This window comes from Typha latifolia, chromosome 12, assembly GCF_019914945.1.
Source record: "Typha latifolia isolate L0001 chromosome 12, TyphaL0001v2, whole genome shotgun sequence".
In the NCBI taxonomy this organism is placed as follows: Eukaryota; Viridiplantae; Streptophyta; class Magnoliopsida; order Poales; family Typhaceae; genus Typha; species Typha latifolia.
Window position 1 is genome coordinate 7473271 of NC_133097.1, and position 19940 is coordinate 7493210.

At 35.9% G+C, this 19940-nt stretch overlaps 4 protein-coding genes across 5 annotated transcripts; 2 read left to right on the plus strand and 2 right to left on the minus strand.

Moving 5' to 3' along the window:
• Positions 1–139: 139 nt before the first annotated feature.
• Positions 140–3413, plus strand: LOC140799329 (PRA1 family protein A1-like). The gene is made up of 8 exons (XM_073153621.1): positions 140–471; positions 717–757; positions 838–916; positions 1861–1947; positions 2039–2127; positions 2225–2296; positions 2389–2514; positions 3191–3413. Exons 1-7 carry the CDS (start codon positions 314–316, stop codon positions 2490–2492), a joined length of 630 nt encoding a protein of 209 aa, XP_073009722.1. The 5' UTR covers positions 140–313; the 3' UTR covers positions 2493–2514; positions 3191–3413.
• A 518-nt stretch (positions 3414–3931) lies between these two features.
• On the minus strand, positions 3932–8265 carry LOC140799428 (uracil phosphoribosyltransferase-like). Its single transcript, XM_073153772.1, has 11 exons — positions 7896–8265; positions 7723–7801; positions 7421–7479; positions 6501–6578; positions 6325–6406; positions 6158–6206; positions 5105–5166; positions 4685–4752; positions 4547–4602; positions 4419–4466; positions 3932–4254 (listed from the first exon to the last, which is right to left on the minus strand). Exons 1-11 carry the CDS (start codon positions 8139–8141, stop codon positions 4203–4205), a joined length of 879 nt encoding a protein of 292 aa, XP_073009873.1. The 5' UTR covers positions 8142–8265; the 3' UTR covers positions 3932–4202.
• A 399-nt stretch (positions 8266–8664) lies between these two features.
• LOC140798848 (uncharacterized) lies at positions 8665–13264 on the plus strand. 2 transcript variants are annotated; one of them, XR_012110916.1, is made up of 7 exons: positions 8665–8911; positions 9095–9134; positions 9222–9290; positions 9815–9974; positions 10923–11196; positions 11996–12240; positions 12954–13264. XR_012110916.1 is itself a non-coding variant. In XM_073152931.1 (7 exons), exons 1-6 carry the CDS (start codon positions 8852–8854, stop codon positions 12185–12187), a joined length of 795 nt encoding a protein of 264 aa, XP_073009032.1. In that variant the 5' UTR covers positions 8666–8851; the 3' UTR covers positions 12188–12232; positions 12954–13264. The 2 variants fall into 2 exon arrangements, 1 of the variants encoding a protein (XP_073009032.1); XM_073152931.1 differs by having other exon boundaries at positions 8666–8911; positions 11996–12232.
• Positions 13265–13619: 355 nt separating this feature from the next.
• LOC140798994 (NADPH-dependent aldo-keto reductase, chloroplastic-like) lies at positions 13620–18015 on the minus strand. The gene is made up of 8 exons (XM_073153089.1): positions 17905–18015; positions 17662–17700; positions 16577–16613; positions 16366–16475; positions 15060–15332; positions 14713–14961; positions 14007–14122; positions 13620–13914 (listed from the first exon to the last, which is right to left on the minus strand). The coding sequence occupies exons 1-7, from the start codon at positions 18013–18015 to the stop codon at positions 14039–14041; spliced, it is 903 nt and encodes a 300-aa protein (XP_073009190.1). The 3' UTR covers positions 13620–13914; positions 14007–14038.
• Positions 18016–19940: the final 1925 nt, after the last annotated feature.

Below are 19940 nucleotides of genomic sequence, written 5' to 3' on the forward strand. Positions count from 1 at the left end.
ACTTTATATTTATATTTATTATTTATTTTCTTTATGTTTTATATTTTTAATTAAATTAACAGAAAGGACGCTCCAAAAGTTTTTACGATAATTATGAGTGTCATAAAAAGGTTAAATATAAAAATGAAATATAGTTCGAGGTCTTCTTCTAAAAATTTCGCCATATAAACATTGTAGGATATATCGTATCCTTCTACGGACGAGAAATTTAGGTAGCTTTCCTCGCAAACGCCTTCGAGACGGGGAAATAATCTACGATAACTAGCACCATTTCCTAGGGTTCGAGCGAGAGATTACTGGAGACGAGATCGAGATGGATTGGGGCAACGTGACGACCGAGGATTTGATCGACGCCCTTCGCGAAGTTGATTGGTCAACTCCACCGCGCCCGATCTCCGAGTTCTTCTCCCGATTCACCGCCCCCAGATCCTATTCCAAATGGAACAGCCGCCTCAAATGCAATCTCTACTAGTGAGTACGACAAGATTCATCTAACCCTTCACCTTGTGGACCAATCCTCGTATTAATCTGTCGTGTAACTCACGGAGTATGCGCCGATCTGCCAATTAATTGGGTTTATTGCAGAAATTGTTGCGCATTTCAATATGTAATGCTAGAATTGAAAATTTTGAAGCAGAATATAGCATTTCCGAGATGTCTACTAGTTATTATTGTTATTATTATTATTATTAGTTCTTCTGGTCTCTTTGTTGCAGCTACAGGACGAACTACTTCATAATGGTCGTATTTATTCTAGGTAAGTTGATCCAATGCGTTCTTAGTGGTATAGCGTTGATTGTTGTTAGCTTGGTAGCTTAGATATGCTTTCTTCTACAGGGTTGGGATTTCTTCGGAGGCCACTTGCTATTGTTGCAGCTATGTTGACAGGACTTAGTATTGCATTCCTAAATGACAGGTAATCTTTTTTTAGTTTCATTGCTTTAGGATGATGCTGTGTTAATGTTGTTAGAAATTTAGGGTTCTGAGTGAAACTTGATTCTTGCTAATGATATGGGAAACTCCTTACCTGTTATACAAACTTACTGGTCGATATTTAGTATGAATTGATGTTGATCTGTAAGCAACTAAAACTTTGATGGGTTCACTTCTATATAGTTGGTAAAGTAAAATACAAGCTTTCTCATATATTTTCTGTCTGCTTGGAAATTACTCACGTTTACAAATTAGAAGAAGTTTGACCTCTACTGGTGATTATTCACAATCTGACTATGAGCTGTATAGCAACGTATATTATGTTTCTTTCAATCGCAGTATCTGATGTGCCCATCAGGGGAATTTAGCTCAACATACATACTATCATTTTTATTTTACTTTTTTGTTATTATATACTGCACTAATACAATTATTAGCAATCCAGGAGAAATTATGTTTGTGTGGCTATTAGGTCTATTATGATCTCTACTCTAGGAAATTTGTTGGAAATTGTACATGTGCTGCAGTACTGGTCAAGATGATTAATTGTCTTAGGGCATTGTAAACAAGACTGGGAGCGAGCAGCACATACAGATATAACACCCCTGAGATGTGGCACACACCTGTTGAGGAAGCATGACATTAGGACAAGTGAGAAATCTATTGAAGTAATTGATGGAGGAAGTTATTAGTAATATTCTTATGAAATATTCTAACCTTCATATCCATGAACATTGATTGTTAAGTTGTTTTTATTAGTGATCCATGACTCCTAATTATTCCCCATTTCCCCGAACTCTTAAAAAGCAGTTTTGAATGATGATGTTGGATACAGTGCTTGTTTCATTGCTCTGTTGTATTATATCTGGTTGAATGAATGCTTGTAATTATTTCCCACCTATGTTTCTTGAAGTTTGTATTGCACAGCTTTGCAGTTACTTTCAATGAGAAAGTTACAAGGACTGTCAGACAGTTTTCTCCACATTTAGCTGCAAAGATGAGGCCACCTATAGTGTGAGATGCTTATTTTTTTATTGATCTACTTGCTGCACATGTTTTGCATGATGGCACTAACTAAATTTGCTAATGGCATCATTGTAATCAGGCCTGTTATTCGTGGACGGCCAGCTACCAGACGGGCTATTTACATATGTGGACGACCTCGTTGGGTGTTTGTCTTGATATTTTCTGCAGGTTATCCTATTACCACATTTTGATTCTAACAGTTTACAGGAAGTCCTTATCAGTTACTGAATAAGAAAAGAACTGACTTGTGATGGATCGTGGACAGCTAGTTGTATTGTCTGGTTGACTTCCTGTAGCCTTCTGACTGTTCTTTGGGCACTTGTTATTGGTCTGCTCGGTATGGAAAAAGATGCATTTTTCTTATTAGATGAACTTTAATTTTTTAAAAGTTTTGATACATTCTTGTGTTATACCTTTTCTTTCCTGCAGCAACTCTGCTTCATGCCAGCTTTAGAACGCCAAATTTGAAAGCACGTTTGAACACATTTAGAGAGGAGTTTCGAGCAGTATGGCGCAATTACAGTGAACTGTAGGTGATATCCTTCTGAATATCGTGTAAGTAGCTCTCACCCTGATTCTTTATTTTAATGTACATACTCCTATAATATGAAAATACTGTGGATGAATCTGAGACGTGTCCCTTTGGCAGGCTTTTTGAGTATGTTTGAGGCATCATAGCCTTTTCTAATTATGATCCCTTTATGTCAGTTAGAGAGTAATTTTCAGCATCATGAATGGGTCAGTTGGACATTTGCTACATCTTCTGTGACATGTGGCTACTTCAGAAGTAAAGTTTTAAACGTTTGGCTGATTGTGGAAGTAAAACAGTGGGATTTAGGGAATTTGATTATATGTGAGTTTGGGATTATGTCAGATTTGGGTGGATCAAGTGAGAAGAATGTGAGGTGACCTTGGGCATTCCAAAGCCAATGCATTTGGAGGCTCATTGTGGAGCCAGTGTGATTTACCATCTTTAGAGTTTAGATTCATTCACTGATAGTTAGATCTACCTAGGCTTATTGTACCACTAAATTAATTGTCTTTGTTATGCATTTTTGCCTTCGTTGGGTCTATGTGCGTGTGTTTTTCAACAAGCTTATGTGTTGTTGATATTAGGTCCGTCGAGTATTTAATATGAAATTCTTGGCCTTCTTTGTGCTCATATAGGTCTTTATATCTACAAGAGAGGACTCCTCGTCATATAATATTAATGATACCTTTTCTTTTTCAGGGATGTACTTGAAAATTGTGGTATACATGATAAATCGTAATTTGCTGGAGTATCATGAAGACGCAGAAGTTATCATTCTTTTCAGGTTGATCTGCTACTTCTTCAGCTCTTGTATGCGGAATGATAGCAATCAATTGTCAATTGCTGAACTTTTCAACTCTATACTAGTAAAGATTGTGATTAAGTAGTAAGTTCAAGTTCAATGATGATTCATGATTGCACACGACTTGATTTCCCAAGGATTATTACATGAGCGGACTACCCTGCTTTCAATATGTTAGGAAAGTCGGCAAATGCAAAGGTGAGGATGCAATCAAACTCTCCTATAAGTATTTGCACCATGTGATTAGGGATATGTGATTGAGTGCAGATCTGGTCGGATCCTGAGGTATCAGGAATCCTTTTTCGTCTCTTTATCCAAAGGGATTTGTTTGGTGGGAATTTACTGATTTTTGCCCTCGTTCGGGTTGCACATCATCCTGAGTATTGATGAAATGACCTCCAAGATATAATTACAATAAGATAAGTAGCCCACCAACACCATGGGTCTGCGGAGTATGCTATGCAACTGAAATTTAATTATATTCCCACTCACTACTGGAATGACTTGCTTAAGATCGTAAAAAATTGGACACCGCTTGTTTAAGAGGACTTTGTTTGTAGTTACTATTTAATTCTCAAAAAATTCAGGTCAGCACATCAATATTAAATTGGTACATAACAGTTGCAGAGAATGACATCTGAGCAAATCAGCAGTATAAAGTTGCTTGCGAATTTCTACCAGAAGAAATAAGATACAAGTATTAGGTCTCCTCATACCAAGTGTTCTGAATTTACTAGAATATGAACAACCTTCTTAAATGATTAGATACAAAGCTGGTAACCTTACAAAGTTGCCAAGTATAGGAATAACTAATTCTCAAAAAGGCCGCCACATGGAAGATGAACTCAACGTAAAACAGCACCAATCAGACGGTTGTAATAGCAAGATTTTAAAGAATGGGCATTACTATCAGGTATCAAAGCTGCGGTCACCAGCATCTCCTAAACCTGGTACTATGAACCTGATAACACAGCTAGTTAGTGCAGGCGTGGGACCAACCATAATAAATGTGGAAGCCAATGCATAATTCCTACATGTAGTGGTTACTTGTTACTGTGTGTGTGCATCGATGTATAGATTAACTTTCACATGCATGAGTTATGCTATGGATTATCAGAACATTACCCTTTCTCATTCACTACTGGATCTATCATTCCAGTGTAAACATGAAGCCTGAGAAGAAAGCAGGACAGGAATTAGTTAGCAAAAACAATGTAGTGATTTGGGAAGAAATGTATCTCCACTCCACTTACCCCTGGAACTTCTTTCCCAGCTTCTGAAGAGCTGGAGGTGCAGCAACAGCAGATATCTGCATGAGCACTCATTTAGATTTAAGCTAGCTGAAATTGAAGACAGAAAAAAACAGAAGGACAAAGTTTAAGGCCACTGACAACTTTTATTTGCTTGTTGTCAACTCCACGCTCCTTCAACAAGTCAATTGCTGCAACAATTGTGCCACCTAAAATAGAGGTTAAGCACGCAGGAGACCAATTGGTAAATTGATAATGCGGATTAAGTTGAACTATACAATATAATTGACAGGAAGCTGGTTATATAAATGTCGATCAAGAAAGAGTTTTTTCCCTCCTAGTTTGACCTTTCGTAAAATCAACATTTTATTTAACAAAACAAACAGAACCTATAACTGCTGACTTAGAGAGATACCAAATGGCGTGAGAGATATATCTGCTTTGAAATGGCAAGTGGCATTCTCCTTAAGACTCAAAGTCAAAATGCACTTATTAATGAAAGAATCGAGGCAAGCTAAAATATTTGAGTTAACCAAGGATATAATTTCATGAAGGCATTACCAGTTGCAAGCATAGGATCAACAACTAGAACACGAGATCCCTCTGGAAACTTTTCAGGTAAGCTGCACTTGACAGGTAGAAAATATCATTTAGCACACTTTCATACATTGGTAAACATAATCCACAGATTTCAAGATGCAAACATGTACAGAGATCATAACTTTTCTACTTGCAGATAGGAATAGTAAAGCTAAAGATAATCCAATCACCAAAATATAACTAGCATTCAGCAACTCCTGCCAGCAAAAGACTGCAGCACTAACTCTGTATTTTGTACTTAAAAAATTTAACGAAGTAGTCTCTTCAAGTTAGCAAACAGAGATTCCCAAAAGTCCATGAACAAACTGTAATCGATTCTTGAATTAAAACCTAAGCAAAATCTGTGGAAAGAAGTTGCATCAAATCAGACATTATCAGTATTCAGTAACTGAAGAAGAAAATCCAACATGAATCAAGTAGTTTTTATTACATTTCATGTTTTCAGTTACTTGATGCCACCAAGGTAAGTATTACATATGACCAAACGCTTTCAGTTCAAACAAATAAGAAAAGTCAGTCTGCAACAATTCACACAGAGTTCATTTATGGTATTATTTGGGATATTATCATCTTAAAGAACAAAAGAAGTAACTATTAACTATTAAGCATGGAAATCCAAGAACAACTTACAACATTTTATAAGACATAAGCAGCCAAATCTACAAAACTTACACAAAAGATGAAATGACTGTTAGTCAGCATAGTCGAAATGGTTAAGATTCAAAGTTTTGGTTTTCAATCCATATGATGAATAAGGCTAGTCAAATTCATCCAATATCCATGGTACACACCTATAACTAAGGCACAGTTACCAAAACCAAGATCAACATAAAATCTTTTTAATTTTCTAATAAATATAGTAGTTGTACACAGAGGTATCAAGAACAGCTACCAAGATTTTATCATACTGAACTAATTATACCAAAATAGGTGGGGAAAAAGAACCATAACAAAATAGATAAAAATGCCTAGACTTCTGGATACATAAGAAAACACAATAAGATAAGGACGCACTTGTTCAAATATACAGATGGTTGCAGTGTTGTCTCATCCCTACGCATGCCTTCATTTACATGAAAAGGAAATGTTACTATAGAGGAAAATGTCTATCTCAACTACACAGCTTGAAAGTGCACAAAATTTTTCATTCTCATTTCAGCCAATGATGGATCAATGCTTACCCAAGTGGTAAGTTCTGGTTGCAGGCAAAACAGATCCAGCATGTTCAGCTAAAGCAAGACCAGCTCTCAATATGGGAACAATCTGCTAGGTGAAAGAACAATTAACAATGGACTTTATCGATATCCTGAATGAATTGTCTACACTCTATTGCTCAACAATAATGAGAATAGCATACCGCCACAGGCTCCCGCGGATCAATAAATTCAACATTAGCAACACCCATCGGCGACTGAATCTCTCCAGTTATTGTAGGCTGCAAGTATTTAAGAATCACATTAATTGACAGTCAAAAATCAGAAAGATATAACAATCAAGCTACTAATTCTGTAACAAGAGCATCCAAATGCATGAGCCTCCCATCCAGATGGGATCCAACAAGATACCAATTCTGTCAAAAATATGAAAACAAAATAAGATGTTGATAAATAGTGATTAAGATTATAAGGCTTCAGAGAACTTCTAGCATTTCTCAACTATATACCACTCAGCTTTATTTCAAGCATGGGGAGAGGACAACAGTTAGTTGTTATATAGATGCTAGGCCAGCTACTCATTTAAGATAATTATTTTTTTTTCTCAGAAAATGACTGATCAAGAACTCTTCGGTAAATATATCTTCCAGATCATAGATATGATTGCCAACCGATCTTTGTACAAAGAAATATGGCCCTAAGATCAGCGGGCCAATCAGTCCATTTACACATACAGATTTCAGAATGAAATTTTTTTCAAACAGGAGATGATTGCCATTGTCGCCTCAATTTTTGTGTAAGGAAATATTATTTCCCTACTAAATATAGCATCTTCCTATCGGATAGGTGCCTATTTGTTGATCTTGATAACTAGTATGTAGTTAAACCATTAAAAGCTTCATGCTAGATAATGCAAGTGGCTTGGATCATTGTCTTGCTTGGAGTGCATAATACTTCTTTTCGTGCATTGTAGGTTAGATGTTGCCATAGGTCAGACTCATATTATATAAGTTTCAATCCTTATTAAAAATATCACCAAATGTATACCCAAATCATACACCACAATACGAACAGTTACAATAATGTCAACGAGATGAGTGCCTATAGGGTAAATTCAACTCACCAACCAGTCTCTTGAAGCTTCGTATATGAGCAATCTCCCGAGCTCTGCCATCGCATTCTCTACAATAAAAATAAAAAGATGTTCATAAAAAAAGTACTAATAATCTCGCACTGAAGTAAAGATTGAGATGAGAACACTAACATCTGCTCATGGATTCGAAATATCTAAAAAAGAGATGTTAACATTACAACAACGACAACAAAAGGCATGCACAAGAAACTAACATATTAAATATATGCCAATCCTACACGTTTTCACGAACTAAATTTATCGAGCACATCGTAGTCAAATGAGCCACTTACTAAAAATAGTACAAGGAGTCTGCTCGTTCCTAAGAACAGAGATCCAATGCTTGATCAACGGATGCGGCGGAACCATAACCTACACTCCAATATCAAACTAAAATAAGAAACAAAAGAGATTAAAAAAAATATCCACCAAATCCAACGATGGCATAAGAATGTAGATTGCCTACCAGCATCCTATCATCCGAAACGGCATTCGAATCCATTACGGCGGCGGCGAGTGTTTCTCTTCGCCACGCGGTCGTCGACTTGGGCTTGGGAGAAATGGCGAGATTGTTAGGGTTTGAGATAAGAGAGAAGCGTGAGTTAATTGCGGGAATACTTATGGATGAGATAAGGGGGTGACGGGGGGAAAGCGTCGCCGATAATTGCGGCGTATCGGGAGGGCGATGCAGTGATCTCAATGCTGCCGCCATCGGAATAATCCGGGGAGAGAGAGAGAGAGAGGTGGGATTTGGGAAGTGACAAAAGTTAATGCAATCCGGGGAGGAGATCGATGCAAGTGGTTTCTGTACAATAAAGGGTGTTAACAGGCCGGGCTGGCCCAATTAATTCTGATTTAGGAATGTATGCGATAAAAAAAAATCAGGGGCATATATGAAAAATGGTGATGAAATTAAGTAAAATTATTGTTTTCTTTACCTGCATAACCGTCGAAAGTTTCTTATATAATTTTATATTATTATTTTTTTGATAACTCAATAAATTACGGACAAAATTATAAATATGTAAAAAAGATAGAGTGTTTTATAATTTTATAGTTAAATTAATTAATTTACTGTAACTAATTTGAGTGGTGTCCAGATAAAAAAATTCAAATTTTTAGGAGTTTTTTTCCCAAGAGTTATCCATTTAAAAAACGTAAAAATATCTGCTTTTATAGGAGTATTTACATAAATAAGATATTAAAAGGGTGTACATGAAAAAATAAAAAAAGAAGAAGAAGAATACCCAACTAAAAATCTTATCGTACTGTGCACGTCGGGAGGACCGGTCTACGACTCTACATAGAGATCCCAGAGCTCTCTTCCGAAATAGGGTTTATTGGGGAAGACGAAAGGCTCCGATTTGGCTTGGAATTGGGATCCAAACATGGCGATCTAGCTTTTGTAGTGTTTAGATTACGATGCCAATGGAGGAAGGATACACCAGTCTCCCCACCAGCCATTTGCTAGGTTCTGTTCCGGTACGATCTTTCCCCTTTCTCCCACTTCGTCATTAATAAAAGCTCGAATTCTCGTCTACTTAAGTTGCTGATGTATCCAATTGCCTCTTTGATCTTGCTTTAAATCGTATGAATTGCTTTCTGGATGCTCTTTTGCATTAAAATCTACTTAGGGTTGACTTTCTTGATGTGATTTTTGGATAGGCTGCGGTTCCTGAAGAGAAAAGGCCCACTGCTAGCGACGGTGATTACCTGACTCGAATCTGCTATGTTCGTAAAGTTTCATAGAAATTACTTGAATTGTTTTAATATTTGTTTTCTATTTGCGCAGAGTCGACATCCAATTTGCAAATCTTTCCGCCCACTAATGGAGGTTATCAAACACCTGGAAGTCCAGCTGGTAATTGCAATGTTATTTTTAGTTCATATTTTGATATTGGGAATGCTGATTGTGTTAGGCATGTGAAGTATAAGTCAAGATGAAACCTGCAAAATTTCTGATAACCCGTTCCTTACTACATAAGGTTAGATTATCATAGGTCACAACATTTATTCAAGGTGAGCTAATAGGATTTTACAACAGTGATAGAGCCTGTAGGTGTTAAATTAGTTTGAGTTGAACATTATATCTAAAATTTCCTTCTTTATGCTTGGTTAGACGACTTATTTCCTTATCAGAAACCTTGTTTGTCATGTTATTTTCCACTGAAATTGCAGTCTGGTCTATGTAGCCTATCCTAACTTTATTCCAAAAAATCGATTAGTTTGTTATTGTCTTATTTATTTCTTTCAGCTTCAAGACTCAAATGGAGAAACTTTTGTTGGCTGTTATGGCGATTCAAAATGATAGGATAATGGTTATCTAGTTGGTACTGTTATTTTCAGTACCTATTGTTCATATGCAAGTTTCTACTGTTATTACAGATGGAGATGCACAAACCACAACAAATTGGAAAGGATTCTTTAGTGTTTCATCATACAGCCCATATTTCAATGTTGACACTGATATCGTGGTTGATAGACTCATCTGTTCAGTGTATCCCATGGATGGTTTTTTCAGGAAGATTGACAGCAATCCTGATTTGTAAGTTGTTCCTTATTGTAATTTATTGCTGGCTTCTTTTCTTCTCTGAAGATATAGGTACCAACAATTCCTATATATGGGTGTTAGCTTTCTTTTCTTTTATCTTAACTTCCACTCTTTGTGACTCTTTTTTTCACAACAAATTAGCAAGTATTTCACCTGGTAATTGGATGTTCAGGATCTTAATCTTCCTTCAATTTTTTTTTCATCTTCTAGTTTAAGTACTTGAATGAAACTAAAGGAGAATTAGATACAATTATCTATCATATTATGTCAATTAAACAACTTTTGCATGACTTTTTTCTTGCAAAATCTGAAGTCCAGCTGAACTACTATATTTGAATGCAAGATTTGGCCTTCTTTGGTTTGACATTATCATCGATGCAGATAATTAAAGTTATCTCCACTTAGGAAGCACTTCAGAAGACCATTTACTTTTTACATGGTTTAGCTATTTGCTGATCGGTGTCTTATCTTTAATATGCCTATTGAGCCACCTTAACATAACTGGACTTGTAATTCTCAGAAGATTGACATTTGCTTCCTGTGATACTACATGAGGTCATAACTTTCAAGCAAAGTAAAAACTTGAAACAGGTGCAGTATACAGTATTGTGTTTTCTCTTCTATGAGATAATGGATGCTTATGAATCAACTTCAACATGTATTATCATGATATTATTAGCTTTGTCATATGTGTGTGTACCTTTTCAATCTAGATTTTACATGATGTACTGGATTATTATTTATTAACTTGCACATGGAGGATTTGACATATATTATATTTATTCATTGAGAATGTACTTGATTTTAACCTTTTGACATATTTTTAATTGGTTAATGGGAGTTATCAATAATTTTATCTTTATTTACTTGCTAAATTTCTGACAATCTTGTTTTGGTGCTTTATTGCATCAGTTAGATGACTAACTATAGGAACATTCACAGATATGGCCTTGTTTGGATATCTACTACATTGATATTCGTGCTTTCTGCCTTTGGAAATTCTGCCACTTACTTGATGCAAAAAAGAAGTGATCCAAACTATTCCTGGAACTTTGATGTCAACTATGTAAATTGGGCAGCATGTGTCATATATGGATATGCTATCGCTGTACCTGCTATATTTTACTTCTTGCTTCAGTACTTTGGATCTCCTGCAAGTCTCGTGCGTCTTTGGTGTATGTGGGGCTATTCTCTGTTCATCTTTATTCCAAGCTCCGTGAGTATCTTTTGCCATTCTTGCTTTGTCCATATAAAATGAGCGACTAGGGAATGGACAGTCATCACTGTCCTTTTTCTTTGGCCTTATTATCTAATGTTTGACAGAAAATGAGCAAGTCAAGATGCATGTTTTTGGGCATTACTAACTAAAACATATGTTGGACATGATGATTGTGGTTGAGACATTCCTCTACTTGATCCTTTCCATTTGCAAATCCCAAAATAATGTGATCAAGGTTGGATGAAGTCAAAAGGTGCTTTTAGGTGTACTATAAGCATTGAGGACAAGGGAAAATTGTTGGTTTCATCATTCTTGTTGAGTGTAAAGCAGTATGATTTAGAAAGGATAAATGCTTCTTGGATTTGTGAAGTTTTTCTGTCATTGTTTTTGCTTACTACACCTTTCTTCATAAGTTATTTGTATCTAGGAACTCAAGTAGATCTCACCTGAATTATGCCAAGTTTTTGTTTTACCACGATCAGATCCTTCTCTCGCTGTTGTGATATCAATATCTGGTGGGTCTAAATGAACTCAGTTATTCAAAGTTTGATTAGTATAAGATGCCTGACAACCATTTCATCTTACTCTTTTAGTCTGTTTAAGTATATTATGGCAACTTTTCTTTCTCTTTCCAGTTTTAGTGACAAATTTCAAGGAGTAGTGGAAATTTACCTTGTTTGAAATGAAATTGCAATATAACATACACCATCCGTTGCACTATGCTGATTATCTTTCATGTGGACAAGGAACTTTTTTTATCATCAGCTAACTAATGATCTTTCAAACCATACTGCAGTTGTTGTTGATTGTTCCTGTTGAGATCTTCCGCTGGATCATCATACTTCTTGCCGGCTCTGCTTCATCTTGGTTCATTGCACTGAACTTAAAGGCCTACACTGAGGGCACTGATATGGTGGCTTTAGTTGTCAGTGCGCTGGTGTTGCAATTTACTTTAGCTCTTTTCATAAAGATTTTCTTTTTCGCTTAAGGTGGCATGGGAAATGTTAGCTCAGATACAGCTTCTGATCTGTAGGTATATAGGTACGCTTCAGAATAACATAATGTCGTAATCTACACTTAATGTAGTCTTTAATCTGTCAGTTTCTTTCATGAGCCATGACATATGTTTCTCTAGAATATGGATGCACTACATGTCTACATCTGAGGAAAATGAGAAATGCTAATAACTGAAGGATCCAGTAACTTCAAATGTGTTGACGATGTGAGAATCATAACTAATGGAAAATAGCAACTCTTTGTAGATTTTCTTGCTAGTACTCAAATATCAGAAATCTAGGTTTAATATAGGCTATGCCTAGAGTCAAATTGGAATTCCACATATGTCAGCAGTTTTGAATAACCTGAGCTAATTGTACATATATCATCTTTTTTTGACAAACTGTACGTATATCATCTTAGCTATTATTTGATGTACTAACCTGATCTTTCTCCAGTGCGGTGAAAGTCATTTCATTAAGTTCTAAGTCCTAGAAAGGAATGAAAGAAGACTTTTTGATAAATTATCTCTTTTGATTTTGAACTTTTGGAGATGTTAATTTTGTTAGTTTAGGGTCTGTAAAAGGCACTAGCATCTTCAAGCACATTGCTGTTATTATTGTGATATTACCTGAGAATAACACGGTGTATTTTATAAAGATATCTATGAATAGTTCACATGGAGTAAAAGATAACCAAGAAATTTTGTATGTGTTAATCCAATATTGGCTGATGGTCTTTAGCTTGTCTTTCTACAGATGAATCTGGAGGTTATACGTGTTTTACATCATTCCCCTGAGACACTATTTGACAATATCAGGTGATGTGTTTTAGTTGATATAGTGACCCGGAAGATTGATTGGCCACGAGATGATGTCGAGTCTGTAAAATAGTGTCTCAAGTTGCTTGTGTCTGCTGTTTCTGACATCATGTGCATTGGACCATTAATCATGCAAGATGAACTTCAACGTTTCTGTTGATGAGTTTTGGTGCTTTGTTCTTTTCTTTTTGCTGGAATGTTGCCGTCTGTTTCCATCTATAAGAAAACCTTTGATTGATATTCCTGATATTTTTCTTAGAAAATTATATTCCATGGAGTACTCACTGCGTGCTCTTTTCTCTACCGAGTCAACAGTCTGGTCCTAAGCAAAGCTCTCTTAATTGAATAATTCTTTACATATATGTGTGCGTAACTTCGACAGCTGATAAAGAGGTTGGTATCATTTGGATCGTATATATGCCATACCAGTGGATAAAACTACAAATCCATTTGGACCACTCCTTTCTCGCTAATAGCTAGTCAGCGAAATGCAACTTTTCCAGAGGAAAAATGCTATATAAATATATTTTTAAGAATTCGATCAGACATCTTTTAACTACTCTGAGTTAATTGAATGCTTAACAAAGATTGAATAATACCGCTCTTTGCACAAAGAAGAAGAAAGAAAAATAAATTATCAAGTATATGAGTCCAACAATTCTGTGCCTTGCTTTAACAGATCAAACCTGTTATAATCACGAGTCTATCAAGCTAGTTACAGAAATGCATCAGTTGTATGGATTATTGGCTACAGTAGGGCCTAAAACATAGAGTTCCATATTGAAAACCGAAAGGTTCTCATTCAAATCTCAGGATTCCACAGTTCTTAAAAAAGGCAACAGAAAGACCTGGTTTCTGTATAGAAAAAAACAAAGAACTTTCTTGAAAGTAGCCTTTCTCTGCAAAAACCAATTGCACATGATCAGTGAAACCCATATAGGATAGTGATAAGAACGACAGAAATGAATGATGCTGGAAGAGTAAGTATCACCCATCCAATGGCAAAATAACTGTGATAGCTGCTTAAATTTCACCGTCCCAGAGCTCGTCGAGGCTCTTATAAATGCTTTCAGGGTGAACAAAAGGATCACCTCTGATTAGCCTAACCTGTCGATCACAAACCAAATTATGTCTCAGAAATAATTCACAAAGAACGGTTGTTTTTCTATTTTGCAATCTTTGAAATCAAAATGCAGACCATACAAGATGAGAACAAGTACTTTCAGCCAATATCTCAAACCCAGTAATTGCTATATTGTTCACCCGAGAGATTAAAGAGAGATAAGCACATTTGATTTGTGAAGAAGAAATTAGCATAACCCCTGATAATACAAATATTCAGAATATTACATCTAATATAATAAAAAGTTATAATGATTCTAGAAATTTAATCAGAAATATATATCTATATTATATTTATAAGAGAAGTGAAAACTTACTGCCTACTAACTACTGATGTTGCTAAGATTTGAATCCCGAAACCCTTATACAACACAAGCCCTTTAACCAACTAAATACTATCTCATTGGTTACAAGGTACTTTATATTAAGTGTTCCTATACTAGGAGAAGGGAAACACACAAAAGAATAAGCTGCTACATTATGTGGTTTGTAGTTTGCTATCACTGCTATTAAATTGAATGTGGGAATCAAATTTATTCCATCAAGTCTGGCACTGACAGAATTGGGCTACTTACCTGTTCAATTTCAGAGAACTTAACAAACAACTCTTCAGGAATAGACCAATCAAACAGTTCAATGTTTTCCTTCATCCTTGATTCTTTTGTGCTCTTAGGAAGGACAATGTGGCCCATTTGAAGTCCCCAACGTAAAGCAATTTGTGCAGGAGTTTTGTCAAGTTTATCTGCTACCATTTTCACAATTGGATTTGTAAGGATTCTGGTTCTGATCTTAGATGATCCTGGTGAACCTAATGGTGAGTATGCCTGTGAAAAGTGACAATACAAAGTTTCAACAATTAGAACATGCAAAATGAGGAAAAGTTACTGAATGACATTCGTGCAGTATGAGTTTCAAAACTTACTGAGAGAAGAACGCCCTTAGATTGACAAAATGTGTGAAGCTTAGTTTGATTCCAACAAGGGTGGCATTCCACCTGATTAACAGCTGGAGGGATGCGTGCTATAGCAAGCAAATCTCCCAACTTTTTGGAAGAAAAGTTACTCACACCAATTGCACGAGCTTTTTGGGAATCATACAACTTTTCCATTGCGTCCCAGGTGGCAGGTATATCAAGCTGGACAAAGTTCTCAGGACTGATGCTAGTTCCCTTCTTGACCCGAAAGGGCCAATGAACCTTCAACAAAATGCTTGACATGATCAGCTTTAAAAATAAGAGAGAACCTGACTACACCAACTAGTCCAATAGTTTTATAGGTGTAATCTAGCTTTGAGAGTTACCCCACAGTTGATAAGAATACTATGCCATATAGATTGCATTTTTTTATATATACAAAACAAACCTCAGCAAGATCATATTGTCTTATCTTGATACACTTTTTACAGAATACTTATGTATTTCATTATGGATGGGAGGTCGAGCAGGCGATTAATCAAAAACATACGGGCCTAGGAAATAAATTTATTATTTCCAAATGGCGTCATTAGGCGATCATGGTTACTAATTTTAAGTAGGCATTTCTTAAGCGACCATGGTCACCTCAGCACTGTAGGCTTCTTGCTGAAGACAAACATTTCTGTGATACCTGAATCAAGTAGAATTTTCACAACTTGGGTCTTGGAGCAGGTTGCACTAAGATTGATTTAGTATGTGGTGTAAACAAGAGAAGTTAAGGGATGAGGTGCAAAGAGAGACTTGATAACAGTACATTGGAGTATGGTAAATGAGCTTTAGGTTTAAAGGCACCCACTAACTTCGAAAACACACTCACAAAAGCAAACTCTACAGAGGAAAGCTTAATGTTCTTAGGGAAACACGTAACTTGGATACTCCTACCTTGCAGTTAACAACATTATCAGATATCAAACTTCTTGATCCATCATCAAGTTTTCCATATTTCAAAAGCATTTACATATCAATAGTCAAGCCATTCAGAAAAGTAAAAGACATAATTCTAGGAAATCTATTAATCCATCATTTGAAGCTATTCATTCGTGGATAGAATTTTTTCAAAGAATGTCAACTTTTGTCTGTCGGTATTTCAAATCTACCAGATCATGATTACCATCAGAGATCTAGTTATTCACACAGGGAGAGAATACAAACATGCACACACATATAAATGAAAAGAGGTAGATAACATTCCTGCTAACTTGAGATCAAAAAAGAAAACTGTGAGAGACATTTTGATTAACAATCGTTGACTTACAAGATAAAGATCTACATAATCTAGCTGTAAATCTGTCAAAGTTGAGTCCAGTGCAACTGGTACATCTTCTGGGGCTAGATCAGTGCACCTGAAAAATTGTTGCCACTTTGCTAAGAATATAGAAAGAAGAATGATTAGCAGAGAAGCTGGATGCTTTTGAAACATTGTCCAAGTGCCTAATATGCAGAACTGGACTAAGGGAGATGCTCACCATAGCTTAGAAGTGATAAATAAATCTTCACGCTAGACTAAACCATCATCAAATAACTTCTTTAGAGCGACACCAATCTATGGATATAGTCATACAGATAATTCATTACATCAGTGTCGACTTAATCATATTCTATCATAAAACTAAATCAACAGGATCAATTTGCAGAAAGCAAGGAGGAAGTAATTTTTCTTCCGAAGAAATCCCCTTTTCCTCAAAAGAACCACTTGAAACTATAGAAAGTAGGCCATATGATTTTGCAAGCCAAATTTCAAACTGTAAATCTATTGAACTATTAAGCAAGAAACATAGAACCACTCATACCCATAGTGCATATTTAGATAGCCAAAAGTAATCAAATTGCACAAACCCAATTTTCAGTGTCATTATGTTGCCAGGTTCATTTTACTGATGCTGTCACACCCTTGTTCATTCAAGGATGAACGGGAATGCTCTATCCGCACAAAGTTCATTTATTAAAAAGCAAATAATATCAAGATAATTATCCACTTGTAAATTCTACATCATTATTCTGTCCCAAAAGCTTCAGTATACATAATAACAACATGTGAAATTGAATTCATCATTCTGAATCTCCCCAGAATGAAGATCTTCGTATTGCTACAATTAGGTATGGCCTACCTTCATTCTTCTGTTGCCATCTCCCTTCATAAAAGCTCTTCTTTCTTAATTAATGAATGCAAAATAAATTAACAAAACTTATAACTGATTTCCCTTATTTAGCTTGATGCACTCATATTTTCCTGATCTTCTATTACTCTCATTAAAATCCAAAAAGCAAGAAGGGATACATAATCACTGAAAAAGGAACTAATTCAAGAGTCCCGCTGCTTAGCTTCTTTGTCAGAGATAATATGCTCTGTTAGTTGTACGCTTAGCTGACAGAATGGAAAAAAATAATTAAGTGTTGAGAATAATATGCTTTGTAAGTAATTAAGTGGTTGATTAGATGTACGCTTTACTGGCAGAATGGAAAAAATGACGTGAATCCAGCAACGTGCTAATTCATGCAAATGTCTCTCTAAGAGTTGAGAAAAACTAACACTATAACCGATCATTTATGCCAATTCGATAAAGGCATCTTCTATATGACGGTAACCAGCCTGCATCAATACAAAGATAACGAGAGTCTCATAAATCATAGCCACGAAGAATATTTCAACAACTACATATTTGATAGAATTCACGATGAGACGATGCATACTCTTATCTCATCAATACCACATATTCGACAATCGGATCAAAAACCCCCATTTTTTTTAATTAAAAAAAAAGATGAAATCTTTGGAAAAGAGAGAGACCACCACCTTAACAACCGCGATAATTGCATCCCCGACGACATCGAGATCGATGCTATAAGTGCCGAGGCCAACGGAAGGAATCTTAGCTCCGGTATTGAGAATAAAATGCCTCGCCATCTCGAACTGCTTGCTTTCTTGGAGAACAAAGTGGAGAACGGAGGAGCGAGATGCTCGAGAGAACTATAACGACACGAGTAAGTGGATGGTTCCGTACGACGCCGACTGCGCCGGGATTTCTAGTCTCTTGCAACTGTGTCTTTTCGTCGTGTTGCCTGAGTTAAGAGAGAGAAAGGCTTTATAACCATGGCATTTTAACACATTCCATATGCAACATGTGTGGCAAAGACGAGGAAACGTCTAGCATCCCCTTATGGACTGTGAGATCTTATCAGGATGGTTTTGGCTATGCATTCTTCTTTTAATGAAAATTAGATATGAGAAGCTGGATTTACGATTTTGATAATCTTAATAAGGATAAAAAAAAAAAACCTTCTAATCTTGCGGTTATTGCGAACTCTTTGTGGCAAATCTAAAAGATTAGAAATGCTCGGATATATAGAAATAAATTTGTTTCTAATTATCATATTTGGAGGAGAATGATAATGATGACTGTGGACTATATCAATAATCATACTGCTACCAAAGAAAAAGAAGGAAAAAAGAAACTTCACTAGCAAAATTAATATTGATGGAGCTTTTGACATTCACAGTGGCACAGGGGGTGGGGGTGGATTTTCAGAAATTGTAACGTTTGTGTCCTGGTAGCAAGTGGAGGCCTATGCGAAGGCATTGAAGTACCACATAGTGAAGCATGGGTTTTACGGGAAGCCCTAATCAAGGCAGAGGACATTAGACTTAGGACTATTATTGTGGAGACTGATTCTTAGCTTCTGGTTCAATTAATCAACCAAAAGATGAACCTGTTGAGGTTAAGAGGATTATTTGAAAGATAATTTATAAATTTTGGATTATGTCATGTATATCGTGAGGCCAATCAAGCGGCTCACTAGCTGGTATCTTACTGTAAATATATCAACTCTAAGTTTTGTTATGGTGGCTTGGAATTACCTGAGTTCCAAACTATTTTGGCTAGTTAGAGATGTACTTGGCTTCCTTCTAATGAAGTTTATCTTTTAATTTTTTTTTAAAAGAGAGTGGTTTATTTTAGTACCGTTGCTCTGACCCGTCAGTCTTATATTTTGCTTCAATACTTGCATATGTATTACGTGCTTGATGCCCTAATTATATCAAGATGTAATTATTTCTTTAAAACTTTCATCTAAATTTAAAGAAATAGATGGTTCTCTGATATAGATGACTAATTTCGGGTATATTGAGTCGGGTTTTGGATATATTGTTGGATATCGGGTTTCTGTTTCTTGTTCCTCACTTACTAATAACGAGTTGTATTTATATTTTATTTCCTATTATAAATGCAATTAATTTTTAAATACTATAATAATAATGTAGTTGATACTGAGATAAAAGGGCGCTGTGCGCTTTAGCAGAAGCTCCAACATTTGAGCTATTCTAAACAACACTACAATTGGAAACATACTATCAAGCTCAAGGTTATATAGAAATTTATAGTAAAATATTTGTGAAAGCTTTATAAGAGCAAAGAGTCTCGAGTCAGCAAGTAATAGTATAATACCATCATGATCCAACAGTCTAATGCACAGCTTCATAAAACTCGAAACTCTGAAAAATTAATAATTACCAACCTAATAAAAAAAAGCAATAAACAATGAATAACAGACAAATCCTGCAAGAAGAATTAATAAAGGAATCCAAAACAGAACACCTCACAATGGGCACGGAGCCAAATTCGACCCATAGAGGCAAGGACAGGGAGAAGGGCTTGTAGCAGTAGTCAATTTTATAAAACATTTGAGCTCTTTGCAAGATTGACTAGAATTGTAGTATGTATTTCTTTCTCTTTTTTTCCCCTTTTAAATGGTTAATTACGAATTGCTGGTTGCTCTGCTACAGGGATCTTCCGCAGTAGGAGATGTAAGGATACGAGGCAAATAATTGCAGAG

Bases quoted from the DNA above. Each gene is read 5' to 3' on its own strand.
- LOC140799329 (XM_073153621.1), top strand. From the start codon at position 314: ATGGATTGGGGCAACGTGACGACCGAGGATTTGATCGACGCCCTTCGC. The intron at 472-716 runs GTGAGTACGACA...TCTTTGTTGCAG, and splicing joins CTCAAATGCAATCTCTACTA to CTACAGGACGAACTACTTCA. The intron at 758-837 runs GTAAGTTGATCC...TTTCTTCTACAG, and splicing joins AATGGTCGTATTTATTCTAG to GGTTGGGATTTCTTCGGAGG.
- LOC140799428 (XM_073153772.1), bottom strand. From the start codon at position 8,141: ATGGCGGCAGCATTGAGATCACTGCATCGCCCTCCCGATACGCCGCAA. The intron at 6,579-7,420 runs GTGAGTTGAATT...AAATACTTGCAG, and splicing joins AAGCTTCAAGAGACTGGTTG to CCTACAATAACTGGAGAGAT. The intron at 4,467-4,546 runs GTAAGTGGAGTG...CTTTCTTCTCAG, and splicing joins CTGGGAAAGAAGTTCCAGGG to GCTTCATGTTTACACTGGAA.
- LOC140798848 (XM_073152931.1), top strand. From the start codon at position 8,852: ATGCCAATGGAGGAAGGATACACCAGTCTCCCCACCAGCCATTTGCTA. The intron at 9,135-9,221 runs GTGATTACCTGA...CTATTTGCGCAG, and splicing joins AAGGCCCACTGCTAGCGACG to AGTCGACATCCAATTTGCAA. The intron at 11,197-11,995 runs GTGAGTATCTTT...ACCATACTGCAG, and splicing joins TCATCTTTATTCCAAGCTCC to TTGTTGTTGATTGTTCCTGT.
- LOC140798994 (XM_073153089.1), bottom strand. From the start codon at position 18,015: ATGGCGAGGCATTTTATTCTCAATACCGGAGCTAAGATTCCTTCCGTT. The intron at 17,701-17,904 runs GTGGTGGTCTCT...GTATTGATGCAG, and splicing joins CAATTATCGCGGTTGTTAAG to GCTGGTTACCGTCATATAGA. The intron at 16,614-17,661 runs GCATAAATGATC...ATGATGGTTTAG, and splicing joins AAGATGCCTTTATCGAATTG to TCTAGCGTGAAGATTTATTT.